The following is a 19,192-nucleotide window of genomic DNA, read 5'->3' as shown; positions in this document are numbered from 1 at the left end:
TTTTGTAATATGTCAGGTTTGTTCCAGATAGGTGAATGTTTGCAGGGGATTAATGAAGACTCATCATTTTTAGAAACTCCCACCATGCTATCAGGAAGAAGCTGATATTGATGCCATTTGATGTTTGAGCTGATAAATGGTAGTTCCAAAATCTCTCTGTTATTGTTAGAGCCTGTTCTACGTCTAGCCAGAGCCCATCTGAAAGGGTATGTTTTAACCATCCTAAGCCTGTTGGCTAAGAAGTTAGGCAGATCTAGTCCTTCTTTGTCCTCGGTCCTTTGTAGCTTTTTAAGATAACACGCGGGGGTTTATATTTTCAGACTGCAGTGGTGTAGAAGAAGAATTATGAAACGAGCAATTAATCAGAAGAAGTATAGATACTGAATAATCTGAAAATCTTGAAAAAAAGTTTATTAATATAATTACCTCAGAGAGAGTGGTTTGTGAGTTTTGGAGAAAAAGTAAACATCATAAAGAGTGTTTTTATGTTCCACATTCTTGCATCTTAAGCCCTCAATCACTATAGCCTGTCTAATTCCTGCTGGAGTTCACCAGTTGTCAGCGGTGAATCCAGCGTTATTGCTTGACTGTCTTATTAATAACTTCATTTAATTCGAGTTTTACATAGTTTGTTCAGTATTTCCTGTTCCTGTTGGGACACGAAGGCTTCTTCGAAGGATTTCATGTTTTTTTTCTAATCCCTGAATATTTTGTTTTGTTTTTTCTTTTTAAAATGAAATGAAATTATTTTACCTCATCATAGCTTTCCCTGCTTCCCAGAGAACAGATGTTGATGTTCCAGGCAGATTTTTATAGTGTAGATCAGGGGTGTCAAACTTATTTTGGTTCATGGGGCCACATACAGCCTTATTAGATGTCAAGTGTGCCAAAGCAGTACAATCATAACATAATTACCTATTAATATTAATAATTATAATAAGTCCATGTTTTTTTCACTTGTTTCATGCAAAGAAGTACAATTCCATTAGAAAATCTTCATATTTAATCAGATATCCCTTTTCAAAACATATAACAACTTTTGCTTTCTTAATTCAAGTGTTGCACAAATACAAACAACTGACAACATAGTATTGCACTTTAACATTTATGGCATTGCACGAACAATAGGATGCCACCAAACCAAACTAATTTGTAGTAAAGCTGTTGACTTACATTAAATTTTATATTTTTGAACTTTTTCTACAGCAAGAATTCATTTTCACAGAACTGTTTACTTTAGTTGGCGTCTGAAGCAACATCTCAGATTCTAATCTGCAGTGATGTTAATATAACCAGGGAATGATGCAGGGTCACGATAGAGCTATTAATGAAGACTTAGGAACAGGACATTGCGTTGCTCCAGGATCTCTTTAGGGAAATGGTGGTTTATGCTGAAGTCCAAGTTGACGCAACTCTTCGCTGGTCTTTCTATTTGAAATGTCCGAATTTGGCCACAACAGGATGCTGTCTCCCGGCACCCTCTTAGGTCTGAGACGATGGACTCGATCGCAGCTTTTAATTAGTTGCTTCTGCATCCTCTTCAGCAGAACCCGAGATACCAGAAAACACATAGTTTTCTCTCATACTACAGGCCTGCATTTATTTTCTGTATTATGATGGGTCACATTCTCATTTACAGACTTAACTCAGTCCCGTAGCGAGGACTTTTTAGCAGCGACCGTTTCCACCTTATTCTGGCTGAAATCCAGAGATTTTCGCAGGGATTTAAATTGCTGGTGTAAAATCTTCAGCAGGGACAACATCGCATCCAAGCTGGACCATCGCCTATCAACTGACTCCAGGAGTTCGATAAAGTCGTTGTATTCTTGGAGAGCGTCTAATTTCTCCTCCCTGTGCTCCAGGCTGTTGGAGATGATTATACAAATTTGGTTAATTATTTGTCAATTGATTGTATACTATAACTGAAGCTTTGTGAGCTAACATTTAGAGGTTTTTTTTCTTGTCAACTCTCCAGCATCTGATGTGACCTACGGCATTTTCCGTCACTTCCCTCTCCTTACCTGGGTGAGGTAAGGAGAGGGAAGTGACTCATTACTTCCACAATAGAAGGATCTCACTTTCATTATAATCAGACAAAGTCAATCAAATGCAAACAACCACAATTGAAATATCAGAAACATTTCATATATGGAGTTGAACATGAATCATTGTTTAAAAATATATTTATTGTTGTCATAAAGAATCAACTGGGCAACAACAAACTGCTGCTCTCACATGTCCGTCCATATCCCAGCAAACTAAATCGTCTCCATGTATTTCTTTAACTTCAGGAGCATTTTGAAACTGAACCTGACTGGATGCTGTCTTGTCTGACTAAAGCTAACAGACTACAATCCAGAGGAAAGTGGGATCTATTACAAACTCCTGCATTATCAGCCATGATGGACAATTTGTTTATGGTGTTTACACTTATTTGTGAAATATTGTTTCGTATTAACATTATTTATATTTTATCTTTAAGCTGGGCTATCCTGAGGCTCAGTGCATCTTTCGCTCTTAAACTCCTCCTACAAACTCAGACTGAGTTTGTAGGAGGAGTTTAAGTCTCTTCTCCTGCAAACCTCAGGTGGGCTTTGTTTCAATCTGGCAAAAGAATATTTGAATGTTTTGCATCTCTTTGTGCTTTGTGACATTTTTCTGTTGTGAAGACATGTGAGACTTTTTGAGTCAACTATAAAAACAGTTTAAGGCAAAATTACACTTCACTTTAGATGAGGTCACAAAAAAATGCTTAATAACTTGTAACTGTGGCAAACAATGAATTACAAAATTATATTTTAAAATAAGCATTTATAACACATTTATTAACACACAGACATGAGCTAGATGTGCATCTAAATACTTTATCACTTATTTAAAAATGATACAATGAACATGTTATATGGGGCTGTATTAATCAAGAATAAACATTTAGAAATGAACAGTAAGGAGAATTAATGCTTTATAAATGATGAAATAAGAACTTAATAATAGCTTACTAAAGCTTAATAGTTCACACATCAAATAGAAACATGAATCACTTGTAATGATTAGAAACTTGATAGAATTTCAAATCTAGTTTGGGGAGTCATTCAGTGAGAAACAGTGAAATGATTTTCCATGTGAAAAGGTGGACAGCAGAAACAGAAAGAAACAGTGAAACTAAAAGAGAAACAAAGAGCTTTGGAACAACGAGGCAGCAGGAGGACAGCTGCAGTTTAACAGCTTCAACTGACTGACAGGAATTGAAGCTGTTGGAAAGAAAAAAAGCGTCTGGACTTCTTTAAGTTGCTTGAAGACGTTTCACCTCTCATCCAAGAAGCTTCTTCAGTTCTAAGGCCAAATGGTGGAGAGTCCCAGATTAAAGCCCTGTGGGAGTGTCCCACCCACTAAGAGGGACAAAGGACCTTCTGATGATCCTCTACCTAATCACATGAGCCAAGGTATGAAAGCGGGTGTGGGTCACAATCAGCCAGGGTTTCGGGTGAGTTCATTGTGAAACCTGGCCCCACCTTATCATGCGAATTCCTGAGATCAGATGGCCCAGGATGTGAGTGGGCGTTAAGGCATCTGGGAAGGGATCTCAAAACTGGATTATAGATGGCAGAGAGTTGGTGTCGTAAACCCCCGCCTCTGTTCAAAGATGGTCGCTCACAGTGGACATAGATGCTTCTTTCACTCCTCTTTCAAACCATCTGTCCTCTCTGTCCAAAATGTGAACATTGGCATCCTTGAAAGAGTGACCTTTATCCTTAAGATGCAGATGAACTGCTGAGTCTTGTCCTGTGGAGGTGGCTCTTCTGTGTTGTGCCATGCGCTTGTGAAGTGGCTGCTTGGTCTCTCCAATGTAGAGGTCTGAGCATTCCTCACTGCACTGTACAGCATACACCACATTGTTAAGTCTGTGTTTTGGCGTTTTATCTTTCGGGTGAACCAGTTTTTGTCTGAGTGTGTTGCTGGGATGTCGTGCTTGGAGAAAACTCTCCTGAGTTTCTCTGATACACCGGCTACATAGGGGATGACAATGTTGTTGCGTCTGTCCTTCTTATCCTCCCTCGCTGGTGTCTGGTCTTCTTTCCTGTGCATCTATGCTGACTTTATAAACGCCCAGTTAGGATAACCACATGTTTTGAGTGCTTTCTTTACATGTGTGTGTTCCTTCTTTTTTCCTTCAGGTTGAGAGGGAACATGTTCTGCCCGGTGGTGTAGGGTCCTAATTACTCCAAGTTTGTGTTCCAGAGGGTGATGGGAGTCAAACAGGAGGTACTGGTCCGTATGTGTGGGCTTCCGGTAAACTTCGATGTTGAGGTTGCCGTTCTCTTCAATGTGCACGGCGCAGTCCAGGAAAGGCAAACAGTTATCCTTTGTGTCTTCCCTGGTGAACTTGATGTTTTTATCCACAGCGTTAATGTGCGCAGTGAAGGATTCCACTTCTCGTGTTTTGATTTTTGACCCAGGTGTCGTCCACATATCTGTACCAGTGGCTGGGTACTCTTCCTTTGAAAGAGCCAAGAGCCTTTCTTTCCACTTCCTCCATGTAAAGGTTGGCTACAATAGGTGACACGGGGGAGCCCATGGCACAGCCATGTTTTTGTCTGTAAAAGCCTTCGTTGTATTTGAAATATGTAGTGGTGAGGCAGAGGTCTAACAGTGACAGGGAACAACATTAGAAATATAATCATCCTCAACTCATCTGCCCCACTCACACTGAACCTTCAAAGGCAACACTTTAGCTTTATCGTAAGTGTTAATGTATGGAAACATCCTGTGAGTGAAAGTGTGTGTGAAGGTGTGTATGTGTGTGTTAGTATCAGGATCAGAGAACGTCAGCTGTCCTCTGTTCCAGTCCAGATTCACTCTGATCCTCTGGAGCTTCTTCTGGACTGAGAGATCAGTGATAGCTGATGGTGAAAGTGTGTAGTATTTACTTGCACTGCACCCTATTCTCCATAAAACAGACCCTATGACTCCCTTCCTCTGCCCAGACTCTGCAAATACACCCAGTGCCCACTGTATACTGTCTCCAACCTCAACATCCCAGCTGTGACTCCCTGAGTTAAAGCCCTCAGAGCCCAGGACACAGCAGGAATGATCAAACCTCTCTGGATTATCAGGAAGCTGCTGCTTCTCTCCTCCTCGTCTCACACTGGTCAGATCTTCAGACAGGATGAGGTTTGGATTTGCAGTGTTTGGGTCCAGAATGAGAGGAGTGTAGGAGACCACGTCCTTCATGTTGTTCCAGATGTTGAAGGTCAGGTTGCCCAGGTGTTTGGCCTGGTCTATCAGAGCTCCTGAGGGCAGCTGTGGATCATCCAGCAGGGGGCAGCGCTGGACTCTTTCCACTGCAGCCTTGTAGTTGTGCAGGAATGAGACGTCTTCAGCTCTCAGCTCCTCCTCTGTGGCTCTGACTGTGTCTGAAAGAGCTGCTATCTCTCTGCTCAGAGCCTCCATCTTCTCCTTCATCATCCCACTCTTCTGCTCCTCTTCCTCCCTCAGTGCAGCCAGCCTGGCCTCCTCTTCCTCTGCTAGAAACTGGTGAAGCTTCTTAAACTGCTCCTTAATCTGCCTCTCTGTGTGTCGGGCCTGGACCTTAATGTGTTCTGCTGTTTGAACAAACTTCACTTGAACTTCTTCACAAACCTTTAACTTCTTCTTTAAGGGCTCCAGAGTTTCCTGAAGTTCCTTCTTGTGTTGTTGTGCAGCTTCATCGATGGGTCTGAATCTGTGATTGGTGTGTTTTTCTGAGTCTCTGCAGACGACACACACTGGCTGCTGATGGTCCAGACAGAAGAGTTTGAGTTTCTCAGAGTGCAGACTGCAGAGATCCTCTGAAGCTCTCTCCTGTAAGAACGACTCACACAGGTTCTTTAAAGCTCGGTTTAAAGGTGGATGCTTCTTTGAAGATATTTCCTTACAAACTGGACACTCACGTTCCCCTTTCTCTCTCCACCATCTCTTCAGACAGTCTTTACAGAAGCTGTGGCTACATGACAGAAGAACAGGATCTCTGAAGACCTCCTGACAGACCGGACAGCAGAGAGCCTCCTCTGAGCTGGAAGCCATTGAGTCTGTGAGTGAAGCTGAAAACAGCAGACAGGAAGTACAGTCAGTCCTGGCTCCTCCCCTCCCTCCTCTACCACCTTCACTGAAACTTGCTTTGAGTCGTGTTTTTGCTCAAACTCACATTCAGTGTGTGGAGCGTCAGCAGCTTGAAGCAGCAGTGTTGGAGTTTTCCACTTTTCTCTCCTGTAGCTGGACTCACTCAGAGGAAGCTGCTAGTTTGGTCTGAGCTCAGTCTGATCGTCTGTGCGTCTCTCTTTACTGAGGACAAAGAACGGCCAGTTTCTTCTTCTTCTTTCTTACAGTTGTACTGGCTGTTGGCAAACAATTGAAAGGTGCATTACCGCCACCAAGTGGTATGGAGTATGGTCTGGAACGACGCTCGAAAAAAAAAAAAAAACTTTATATAAGCAGGTCCTCTTAGCGTGGACCCTCATTTATAAACACAACTTCTCACCTCACAAATACCTCATCTGGAACAAAAGAGATATAAAAATTAATCACTTTTCCTGGAAACTTGGGTCCAAAATGGGATCCTATTGGTGGCTCAGCTGGTTAATAAAGAGGGACAACTACTTACTTACAACGACTTTATTGCACTATATAATTTTCCAATGAGTGTTCAGGAATTCTCAATGGTGCTTGGTGCCATACCCTCATTGACTTTAATATTATATAAAAACACTGACAGCTCAATATCTGCCTCAGTCACTCTCCCTGATCCAGCTGAGTCACCAATAGGAAAAATCTGCTTTTCACAGGAACTTGGTAACAGCAATAAGAGAATACGTAGTTTATTCCAAGAAGATATCGTCTCTCTCCCATATATAATATCTTATTGGAACCGATATGTTCCAGATATCAAGTGGAAGACAGTCTGGATGGTCCCCATAAATATTTGATTGTAAATAAGGTAAAAGAAGTCTCATGTAAAATTCTACATAAATGTTATCCAGCCAGTCACTACATGGTAAAATTTAAAAGGGACATTAATACTAATTGTACTTTCTGTGGGGATCATCCAGAAACTGTGACACATCTTTTTTGGTACTGTTCTTTTACACAGAGATTCTGGAAGGAATTTAGCAGGTTTGTTATTGTCCATATTTTAAGGGAGTTTTCTTTACGATGGGAAAATGTTTTATTCTGTTTCTTTAAGTTCCCCAAGAAGTATGATAAATGTTTTTATATGATAAATTTGTTAATACTTTTAGCTAAATTTTTTATCCATAAATTTAAGTTTACTAACAAAACACCATATTTCTGTCATTATTTTAAGGATGTGGAAATGTACATACAATCAATATCAGACTCCACCAACAAAAAGGCTCTCAAAACAATATATGTATGTGAATTTTTGCGTGTATTCTTATAACTGTTACCTTTTTCTTTTACCCTTGGCTTTTTGTGTTAATGTTCTGTTGTTTTGTATACTTCATCTGTTCGTATGTTGTATACTCATTGTTTGTTAAATTAAAAAAAAAAAAAAGCCAGTTTCCTGGTTTGTTGCGTGTTAAACACGTGGGGGGGGGCGGAGCTTCATTCAACTTCCTCTTATAAATGTGTGAGTGTGACAGCAGAGCGCAGACGGTCACCGCAGGTCAAAAATTAAACATTTTGTGAAGTTCAGAAAATAAAGCATGACTCAGTGTTGCAGCTGTTTGGCAGTTTTTATTTCAAACTTTCTTCTGATTATTAGAAGGGCTCGCCCCGCCCGCAGACTGTGGACCAATAGGAGAGCTGGCCCACTGTAGACTACCAATCGTCTGTCGACGGAAGTTGCGTCACCAGAAAACAACAACGGCACCTCCGCTATGTTTGGAAAGTCGCTTTTCGTTTATCTTTACAGTAAGTTATCCACTTTAAGATATTTGGATCTGGATTTAGCTGAAATGACACCAGGATGAAAAGCTCATTCAACCCTTTACGTCATGGCCAATATCTAACCTATTACTGCCATTTCTAGTCTTTTCAGTGGCGACACCAGCAATTCGCGTTGTTAATCCCGATGCACGTCGTCACTCGGCCCTACTTAAGACAACCAAAGAGGCACGTTACTGTGGGAAGTATGGTCTTCTCCAAACCTCCACTGGAGCTGCTCAGCCAAATCACTGCGTTGACTCACGCAGAGAAGCTTCTCCGAGCAGATTGTATCCACGCGCCTTCACGTCAGCAGTGTCTGGGAGAGCTGGTGGTGCCATTAGGACAATATGAAAAGGCACCGCTTCGGTGGCTCGTTACAAACGATGTCGGATATATGAAGTAGTAAGTGTATCATATATTTAATATCATACTAGGCAGGATTACTAAACCATTAATACTCATTTACCTGAGAATGGCTATTGTCAGCATATGTTGCTCGTTGTAAACTTTCTTTAAGTGTGTAACATTCACGATGATATTGCTGACGGCATGCATGATTCCAGCATACTTGACAGGCGCAGAACGGAGCTGACAAATAGTGATGGGCAGATGAAGCCTCATGAAGCACTGAAGCTTTTCATCCAATTGGTTCACCCCAACGCGAAGCTTCTTGAAGCTTCATTTGCTCTAGCAGGACACCTACTGGACGTAAAAATATTAGTTGGCATGAATTTGAAGAGTGTGGCATTTTGCACACAGCCTGTAAATGTCAACAACAAAAGGAGTGTGTAAAACACCTATATTGTAGTGATGGCAGTATACTGTGTATATTTATGCTGGCAGTATGGAAAATGATCATTTGCGGCAAAGTTCGAACTGCTTCCTGAACCAGTCACGTGGTACAGCCGGGCAGCGAGGCTTCGGACGTCATCATTTTCAGCTCCTCCCATAAATGAAGCAAGCCTCGATACGCGCATCGCGGAAACGCCCCCTCCATTACTCGACACACGCTTCGAAGCCTCGATACAGAACGTCACATCACTACTGACAAACCCACAAAGAAACGGAGAGATGGGGAACCACCTTTTTCTACAAAGTAATCGTAATTACAAAACTGCTTGTTCATCCCATTTATAGATGTACTAAAGTCCCAACACTCCTCGTCCTGGAGTGAAGTCTGACAAGCGGGGAACTGGGCAGACCTCAGCTTTCCTGTCCAAGGAGTTTGAGACCACTGTACAGTCACATCAAAATAATTTTGAGTCCACAGAGGCTGCTGTACGGTCCAAAAACATGACACAGTTTGACTGAGTGAGTCACCTGCATCCCAGGGTCATGATCATGCCATACAATTACCTTTGAGTCACTCACCTGTAAGTGCTGTTTATTTGAAATCCAAACAATTTCAGTTAGAGCATTTGTATGTGTGTGTTGTATTCTATGTTTTCTGTGTGTGTTTCAAGTGGAGACAGAGGGATGGGCATGTCTCTGGGAAAATCCTGATATATCCCATCTGGTGACTTTTCCTGGCTTAAAAAGGACACTGACAGAGGGCTGTTCACCCCTGTTCAGACATACAAGGACACTACTGTTGTGTTAAAGAGGCGACGGGTGATGAAATCACATCACATTTGTTTTTACCCACCAGAACCTCCTGAGGTAGGGATGCACCGATACTGTAAAATGTGTGTGTACTCATACTCGTAAAAGTTAACCGATACCAACTTATTTCATTAATCAGAGGGTGGCTTGTCATTTTTGTTGTCGTTTTTTAGATTGGCCACTAGGGGGACATCCCGCGCTAAACAGGCACAGGGTTAGGGGAGTGAGACTGGCGACTCCAGATAAAAAAGAGAAACTGGAGGCTGCTGTAGCTAGGCTAAACAAAATGTCAGCAGTGTGGACCGAAACAGCCAACTTTAACTCAGGTTTTGGAAAAGCGATGAAAAATGTCAAGAGAGAATCCACGGGCAGTTAAAATAACAGAGGCTCTGACTCATTTTATCGCTGAAAACATAGGATTGCACCATCTTCTCAGCATACTCGAGCTGCGATATGAAATTCCCAACCGCCCATACATCAGGGAGATAGTGGTGCCAAAACTTTCTGAAGAGGTAAAGACAAGCAATGTGTGCGCGACGGCACAACGGACGCCAAATACTTTCGTTATTTTGTTTGTTTGTTTACAATATGAACACTCTGCAACAATTTAAAAGTTTATTTTACTCTCAAACCTTATTTGTATTTATTTTATTCCAAACAGAAGTGTTTATTTATTATTCTGAAAGCTCGAGACAGTGCCAATAGTTCAGTGATATTTTGTAAAATTACAATGTGGAGACTCTGCAATAATTTAACAGAAGTGCTTATTTTCCACTTGAAAATTTTTTGTGGTCATTTTTATTAAGATTTTATTTTTTATCGGCAGGGAATATAATAAAACCTGTCTTCCAATTAATTGTGTGTGTGTGTGTGTGTGTGTGTGTGTGTGTGTGTGTGTGTGTGTGTGTGTGTGTGTGTGTGTGTGTGTGTGTGGTAGAAGTATCGATTTTTGTACTCTGTATCGGCAAGTACTCAGATCCAAGTATCGTATCGGTTTGAAAAAATTGGTATCGTTGCATCCCTATCCTGAGGTGCTGTGATCAGTGTACAGCTCTTTTTTTCACAGTCGCATATTTTTTGTGGCACTCTGTTGGAGTGTGAACGTGCTCCTAGAAGTATCCTCAAGCTGATGAGTGTGAGGAGGTTCACCTATATAAGTCTGGCTATCACCACCGTGTAATTTCACATTAATATTTTACTCCAATGTAAACAGTAAAACCCCTATCCTGGATTCATATTTACATTTTCCCTCTTCTTCCTTATATACTTAAGGTACGTCACACCTGTGATGTGTCCAACTGGTGCATGATGCTTACTGAGGTCCTGTGCTGCGGGCCATGGACAAAGGCAGAAGTGGCAGAGGAGGGTTGGTGGCTCGCCTGGAGTTCAGGAATTTAATCACAGCTCAGTGAGGGACATCAAGCCATGTTCCCTGCCATCTTGACTAGCAAGTGAGTAAAATGACCATCATGTTCATGTGTATTTTAAAAGCTTTAAGTTTTTTTTAATTTTTCAATCGCTCACTCAATTTAACATCAAGATCTTAATTGTGAGAGTCCTTGCAGGCGTGGTGTGGATAAGAATGTTGCACGCCTTCTGAGAGACAGAACCGGCAGATAAAGAGAATCACATGAATCGCACTTTGTGCTAACCTGTGAGGAGTCCTTTGACAAGCTGGAACCAATGTGATGTGGAGTCATTGAGAGGTTTCACTTGGCCAATCAGCCTGTTCCCAACATTTTGGATGCTTGTTGTCGTGCAAAGGGACCATCAGTAGTAGAGGCCTTGTTTCAGCCTCGGGTGGACTGTGGGATGGTTGTGTGTCTGGACATCTTTCACTGGATCCCCTGGTTTGACGCAGCCATCCGTACAGAGTCTCATGCAAAGTACTCAGCATTTAAGTCTGCACTAGCTGGGGCGCTGCTGCCTTAAAACCGCGAAGACCTCGAGCTGCTTATAAGGGTCGCCAGAGCAAAGGACCCAGTAACAATGCAGTCTGTGTCTGCAGTTGTCTGCCTGTACATTTCCAGGGACAGGTAAAACAGCATGTGCGGAGGGTCACACTGACGCCCGAGGAAACATTTCGGATCATCCATTTGGTTATTGAGGAGCTGAAAGTTCCAGCTGGGCTGGATGAGGGTGGAGTGAGTCTGTTCAAAACACCTGGTAGGAAAGTCCTCATTCCAGAAGGTTATTAAAACAAGAATTTAAATTGTGACAAACTGAAGATCACATAAAGTTTGTCTGTTTATTTCCAGGTGTCATTGTTGAGGGCAGCACAGCAGTGACACCTGGAGTGCATTCAGGACCCAGCAGACACAAACATGTACAGGGTGGGTACCACAAGAAAAAACAACGTGGATGTTCCCGATTAAAAATGTCTGCGTGGAAGCAACAGCCTGGAAGGTTTTCACGAATAACTTCCTAACATGATTTCAGGTACACGGCTGTAATCTGTATACTTGTGACAAATTACACTTGTAGTCATGTCATTGACATTTCTATTATTATTGTTGTTTTCAGGTCCTCACTGATAAGTGGCTTTGCAAGGTGGAAGGAGGAGCTCAGATGCTGTATTTGGTGGTAAAGGATTTACTCTGCAGCACTGATCAATTGCCTCAACACTTGCTGTCAGCAGCTGTTTGGAGAACCTGTAGAAGTAAACATCTGTGGCCCAGCTGATCTCACATCCACTGAATTACTCAGACTGGAGTACTTGTTCAGCCAGAGCAGAGGAGACTCTGTAATTTTCTCTCTGTAGGACATCGTCAGTGATGGACCTGGTTCTGAGGAGGAGGTGGTTCAGCCTGAGCAACCCGAGCCAGATGATCCCGGTGAAACATTGCAGAGTGACGAGGAGGTATGTGACACTGTGCTGCATGCTGTCCTTCCCCACATTACACTCACCAATTATAACCTCCACTGTTCACCCTCCAGTCTGTGTGAGTAGCTAGGTTTACTTTTTATATGAGGGACAACATTTTTACATTAAAGCAAGGATTAAAACACACACTGCTTGTCTGAAAACAAAGACAATTGTTTATATATTTACCGACCAAGTTTGTATGGGATTCATTTTACAGGAAGATGCCTGCAGTACAAAAGCCATCCTGGATTTGAAAAGCTGGAAATGTTCTGCTCTGTGTTTGTGGAGATTAGCCTGATAGAGGACAAATTATCACTTACCGCTGAGCAGAGGAACAAGGTCCTTCAGTGTGGAGGGGCATGACAAGCAGCCACAATAGTTTAACCAGCTGTACAAGACCCACTGGGACAACACCCTCTACTGCCACACTGACAGGGATGACCTCGTTGATGCTGCTCTTATACAGAGAGTAAAGATGACCAAGTGCTAGGGACCCGCACAACGTGACATCAGCACTCGGAGCAACAGTTAAACTAAACACTTGTGGTTATGCTCACCTCAGGGTACTCACAACAGTCCAGAGAAAGTCTCTATTTTAAAGGCCTGTGAGCGAATCCAGCATCGTGTTCTGGTGGAAGATGCGGTTCTTTCTAAAATAAACATCAAGACTATGCGGGACTTCAACCATCAGCAAGAAACTATCCTCAATCTGCATGCAAGAAAACATACATAGGATTCAGTGCATGAATAAGTTCCTGAATCCTTTATCATCCACAGCTAAAATGGTTGGAAATCAAGTGCAATCATTTTGGACAGGTCTTTATCAATTAAGTTCTGTCTTGCTGGGGTCACAGACCTCTGCAAAAACTTTCTTATAGAGCTCTGGGTTGGTTTAGGTGGTTGTGGTGGTATACTGCATGATGCTGTAGATACTGCAGCAGCTACAGTTGCAGTAGACACACTGGCACCTTCATTAATATCACTCTCATTTGACTGTGTTTTATCTTCCCAGTGCACTGATGGGTGGACTGTTCTCAGGTCTCTGTGCAGGTTGTTTGAGTTCTGTGATATCTCTGTGAAGGTTCTCAGTCATCGTAGTCAAAGGAGCTTTCAAAGAAAAGCATCTGGACTTCTTTAAGTTACTTGAAGACGTTTCACCTCTCATCCGAGAAGCTTCTTCAGTTCTAAGGTCAGAAGGATAAAGGACACTCTTTCGAGGATGCCAATGTTCACATTTTGGACAGAGAGGACAGATGGTTTGAAAGAGGAGTGAAAGAAGCCATCTATGTCCACTGTGAGCGACCATCTTTGAACAGAGGCGGGGGTTTACGACACCAACTGTCTGCCATCTATAATCCAGTTTTGAGATCCCTTCCCAGACGCCTTAACACCCACTCACATCCTGGGCCATCTGATCTCAGGAATTCGCATGATAAGGTGGGGCCAGGTTTCACAATGAACTCACCCGAAACTCTGATTGGGACCCACACCCAGTTTCACACCTTGGCTCAGGCGATTAGAGGATCATCAGGGGGTCCTTTTGTCCCTCTGTGGGGGGATACTCCCACTAGGTTTATATCTGGGACTCTCCACCATTTGACCTTAGAACTGAAGAAGCTTCTCGGATGAAACGTCTTCAAGTAACTTAAAGAAGTCCAGACGCTTTTCTTTGCAAGCTCCTTTGACTCTATGTGATATCCTTTTCTGGCACACTCTACACTCTGCCTTTGTATTGTCAATAAAATTGAAGTGGTTTCAGATTTTGCTTCTTTTCTTAGTGTCACTTATTTTCTTTATTATACCTTTCTAATGTGTCGATGTTGTCTCTTGTTGTTGCCCCTGGATCCCTCTCTATCTCAATCTCCTCCTATGAACGTAACTAACACCACTGGTGATGTTTTTTTTTTTCCCTATTCAGGAATGTTTTTGTTCTTTTTTTCATTTAAAAAAAGAAGAAAGAAATAATTTTACCTCATCGCAGCTTTCCCTGCTTCCCAGAGGACAGATGCTGATGTTCCAGTCAGGTTATTATAGTGTATATCAGGGGTGTCAAAGTCGTTTTAGTTTACGGGGCAACATGCAGCCTAATTAGATGTAAAGTGGGCCAAAGCAGTACAATCATAACATAATTACTATGTTATGCTATGTGGGGGAAAAAATCGATACTGTGTAGTATCGTGATATTTTGTTTGCTAATAATGTATCGATACAGGGACAGCAGAAATCGATATTTTGTTACAAAAAAGGTTTTTGTGCTCTGACTTCAGAGCATGTTGATCCTTTTTCTGAGCAAGGATCCTGACATTCCTTCACTGTCCAAATGTCAGTTTACTTATTTTAATTTAAGACACGTTTTATTTTAATTACGTTTAAAAATTTTTTATTTAATGTAAAATTATATTTTGTTTTAATTTACTTTCAAATTCTTCAGTTGCTGAATGGGCTGCATAGTTTTCATAAATTGCATAGTTCAGAATAGCTATAATTGTACCAGATGGTTGCATTCAGTTAAGTTGGACTAGACTGTAATACAAACCGTTCAGTTTGTCAACAATAAAACTGACTGAAATGAGAGAAAGACTGAGTGTGAGACTTTGATATTAGATAAATGAATTTTGATAAAGTTTACCTTTATGTACAGAATCTGAATATCGCTAAATATTTTTAAAAATTGCAATAATATCGTAACGTGCGTAAGTATCGTGATAATATCGTATCGTGGGACGTATGGTGATTCCCACCTCTAATAATTACCTATAAATAATAATAATACGTCCATGTTTTTCACTTTGATTTTATACAAAGTACAACAGCGTTACAAAATCTTCATATTTAATCAAATATCCTTTTAGTGAAGCTTTCAATATTGAATATTTTTCAACTTTTTCTACAGCAAGAATTCATTTTTACAGAACTATTTTCTTTAAGTGTAGTTGGTGTCTGAAGCAACATCTCAGATTCTTATCTGGAGTGATGTTAATATAACCAGGGAGTGATGCAGGGTCACGATAGAGCTGTCCGTCCACGTAGAGCCCTTATTAATGAAGACTTAGGAACAGGACATTGCGTTGCTCCAGGATCTCTTTAGGGAAATGGTGGTTTATGCTGAAGTCCAATCCTTTCACCTCCTTGATGCAACTTTTCGCTGGTCTTTCCACAACAGGATGCTGTCTCCCGGCACCCTCTTAGGTCTGAGACGATGGACTCGAGCGCAGCTTTTAATTAGTTGCTTCTGCATCCTCTTCAGTAGACCTCGAGATACCAGAAAACACATAGTTTTCTCTCATACTACAGGCCTGCATTTATTTTCTGTATTATGATGGGTCACATTCTCATTTACAGACTTAACTCAGTCTCGTAGCGAGGACTTTTTAGCAGTGACCATTTCCACCTTATTCTGGCTGAAATCCAGAGATTCCCGCGGGGATTTAAATTCCTGGTCTAAAATCTTCAGCAGGGACAACATCGCATCCAAGCTGGACCATCGCCTATCAACTGACTCCAGGATGTCAGTAAAGTCGTTGTATTCTTGGAGAGCGTCTAATTTCTCCTCCCTGTGCTCCAGGCTGATGGAGATGATTATACAAATTTGGTTTATTATTTGTCAATTGATTGTATACTATAACTGAAGCTTTGTGAGCTAACATTTAGAGTTTTTTTTCTTGTCAACTCTCCAGCATCTAATGTGACCTACGGCATTTCCCGTCACTTCCCTCTCCTTGCCTCACCCAGTTCTCTCAGAATTGGTAACTCTCGTAATCCTTGATGAGTGACAAACTACAGATAAGTGTGTAAGCACCAGTGATCTACACACTGCTTCTTACACTTTGAAGTCTTCCTATTAAGTTCATAAGAGCTTGTACTGTCAGTCCATCAAGTGTTCGTGAGCTCTCTTAAACACTGTTAAACTTTCATGGGTTTCTGTATGTATGCGTTCTTAAATTGGTCCCAATTCATATTGTTGTAATGTTAACACTTCTAATATAGAGGACAAAAAAGAAAACGCCTGAAGGTTCAAAAAAAGCACTTGATTTTTTTAAATTTTTTATTATTATCTCTTTTATTGGGACAGCTGTTGAACATAACAGTAGTTTGCCTTTTTACATTTTCTTTGCTGTCAGATTTTAACTTATAATTGAAAAATAAAGAAGACAGAAAAAGAAGAGAAAAGAAAAGAAGAAAAGAACAAAAACAATCCCCCCCCCCCAAAAAACAACAACAAACAAACAAACAAACAAAAAAAACTAGGGTTAGGAGGCAGCAGGGCAGGTAGGTTTACGTAGTACTCAGGGTTGTAACATCATACACAAAATCACACCTCATATGCTTAACATAGTCTGTCCATTTAGACCATATTCCGTAGAAGGTATCCCTCTGAAGTTTAAGAGAAAATGACACTTTTTCCATTGTATAGATCCCTTGTACAGAATGTATCCAGTCTTCTATCGTTGGTGGTTCAGGCTTAAGCCATCTTCTCGTAAGAGGCTTTTTACTTGCGACCAGAAGGATATACAGGAGTCTTCTGTCGTTGGAATTCAGTTTATCCACTGGTGCATTGCACAAAAAACGATCAGAGGAGTATTGGAAGAAGAATGGTGCATTTTATGGACGATTTTGGACTACTAGATGTGTGGAGAGATTTACACCCAAATGACAGAAAGTATACCCACTTCTCAATTCCACACAATGCATATTCTAGGCTAGATTATATTGTCATGTTTAAGAATGACCTATTTAGAATTAAAAGCTGTGAAATAGGCGCTTGTACCATCTCAGATCATAACCCGGTTTATCTTGAGATCTGCCCGAATAGCAAAAATAGATCAACCTTATGGAGGCTGAATACAAACATTTTAAATTATCCAAATATTAAAGAGAGTTTGAAAGAGGAAATAGAAACTTATTTAGAGTATAATGAAAATGAGGAGGTATCTCCAGGAATATTATGGGATGCATTGAAGGCAGTAATTAGAGGAAAAATAATTAGTATATCCTCTTACCTGAAAAAATCTAGGTGGGAAAACCGTTGTCAATTAGAAGACAAATTGTTAGAGCTACAACATCTACATTCTGTGACGCTGGATGATGATATCAAATCTGACATAATAAAACTTAAGAAAAAAATAGATGATTTAAATATGATGGATATACAAAAGAAAATCGTTTTTATTAAACAACAGCAATGCGACGTAGGGAGGAAATCACTAAGACTTCTGTCTCTTAAACTTAGGAAGCAACAAGCAGAGAGGACTATACATAGAATAAAGAATCCTTTTAATGGACAAATAGAAACTGAACTGGGGAAAATTAAACTATGCTTCCAGAATTACTACAGAAAACTTTACTCCCAATCTCCTGTAGATAACAACTCTAGTGTCAATATTTTCTTGTCAGGTCTAAAGTTGCAAGGTGTGACAGAGGAACAAAATAAAATGCTGTTGTCCACAATAACTAAAGAAGAAATTTACTTGGCAATTAAAAGATTAAAGGGAGGGAAAATGGCGGGGCCAGATGGGTTCGGCCCTGAATGGTATAAAATAATGCAGGATCATTTGATCCCCACCATGATAAAGACATTTAATTGGGTAATGGAAAAGAAAATTATCCCTCCTTCATGGAGGGAAGCAATAATTTCCATTATACCAAAAGAAGGAAAAGATAAATTAGAATGTAGCAACTATCGCCCAATCAGTGTATTGAATATTGACTACAAGTTGTTCACATCTATTATCTGTAAGAGACTAGAAATGATATTACCTAGGTTAATACATAATGACCAAACGGGTTTTATTAAACATAGACAGGCCCAGGACAACATCAGAAAGGTTTTGCACATATTGCGGCAAGTTGACAAACAAAAATTAGAGACCTTAGTGTTAAGCTTAGATGCCGAGAAGGCGTTTGACTCAGTGAGATGGTCCTTTTTATACAAAGTGCTTGAGAAGTTTAATTTTGATAAATCTATAATTGATATTATCTCAGAGCTATACAACAAACCAACAGCTAAAATCAAAATCAATGGGGACCTCACCGAATCATTTATACTGGAACGAGGGACACGACAGGGTTGCTGCATTTCACCGCTGCTTTTTGCTTTGTTTATAGAACCACTTAGTCAGTGGATCAGGCAGAGTCAGCATATAACAGGAGTACAAACGCCAGGAGGGGAACAGAAATTAGCATTATTTGCTGACGACTTACTTTTAACATTAACCTGTCCCTCACAGGCACTCCCCCATCTCATGGAAGCACTATCAAAGTATGGTTCTTTATCGGGATATAAGGTCAATATAAATAAAACGCAGGTATTAACTTTAAATTATGAACCACCAGTCGAAATTAAGAATCGTTATAAATGGAAATGGGATGCAGATAGCATTAGGTATTTAGGGGTGGTAATACATCGTGACTTCACCAAAATGTTCAATGCCAACTATGCCCCTCAAAATGAATCCATAAAATCAGATATACAAAGATGGAACACTATTCCATTTCTGGACCTACACTCCAGGATTGAATCAATCAGATTAAATATTCTTCCCCGACTGCTGTATTTGTTTCAGTCTCTACAGATTACCATACCACAAAAACAGTTTGTGGTATGGGATAGAACATTGTCAAAATATATCTGGAATGGGAAAAAAGCTAGAGTTAAATATAAAATGCTTCAATTAAAGAAAGAAAAGGGAGGTCGTGGGCTTCCCTGTCTACGAGAATATTATTGTGCAGCTCAGTTAAGACCGCTGATTTGTCTCTGTTGTCCAAACTACACCGCCGGATGGAAAGATGTTGAAGGAACAA

The 19,192-nt window shown here is 40.7% G+C and overlaps 2 protein-coding genes and 1 long non-coding RNA gene across 11 annotated transcripts in view; 1 reads left to right on the top strand and 2 right to left on the bottom strand.

Moving 5' to 3' along the window:
* Positions 1-6,190, bottom strand: part of LOC112430860 (nuclear factor 7, brain-like) — a 57,173-nt gene extending 50,983 nt beyond the window's left edge. The window contains exon 1 of the mRNA XM_076879107.1: positions 6,185-6,190. The gene's annotated coding sequence lies outside the window, so the exon portion shown is untranslated. The remainder of the gene's footprint in view (positions 1-6,184) is intronic.
* LOC106675926 (nuclear factor 7, brain-like) lies at positions 981-6,441 on the bottom strand. Its single transcript, XM_014411541.4, has 2 exons — positions 6,185-6,441; positions 981-6,080 (listed from the first exon to the last, which is right to left on the bottom strand). The coding sequence occupies exon 2, from the start codon at positions 6,061-6,063 to the stop codon at positions 4,690-4,692; it is 1,374 nt and encodes a 457-aa protein (XP_014267027.3). The 5' UTR covers positions 6,064-6,080; positions 6,185-6,441; the 3' UTR covers positions 981-4,689.
* Positions 6,442-7,851: 1,410 nt separating this feature from the next.
* LOC101466885 (uncharacterized) lies at positions 7,852-14,151 on the top strand. Of its 9 annotated transcripts, none has more exons than XR_013095136.1 (8): positions 7,852-7,908; positions 8,027-8,325; positions 9,061-9,296; positions 9,387-9,582; positions 10,798-11,691; positions 11,784-11,964; positions 12,049-12,385; positions 12,609-14,151. It is a non-coding gene; the product is annotated as an uncharacterized LOC101466885 (long non-coding RNA). The 9 variants fall into 9 exon arrangements; XR_013095146.1 differs by having other exon boundaries at positions 8,027-9,296; positions 10,798-10,976; positions 11,091-11,691; XR_013095145.1 differs by having other exon boundaries at positions 8,027-9,296; positions 10,798-10,976; positions 11,082-11,691.
* Positions 14,152-19,192: the final 5,041 nt, after the last annotated feature.

Source organism: Maylandia zebra, linkage group LG3 (genome assembly GCF_041146795.1).
Source record: "Maylandia zebra isolate NMK-2024a linkage group LG3, Mzebra_GT3a, whole genome shotgun sequence".
Classification (NCBI taxonomy): Eukaryota; Metazoa; Chordata; class Actinopteri; order Cichliformes; family Cichlidae; genus Maylandia; species Maylandia zebra.
The sequence above is the reverse complement of the archived record's forward strand: the minus strand, read 5'-3'. Positions and strand labels throughout refer to the sequence as shown.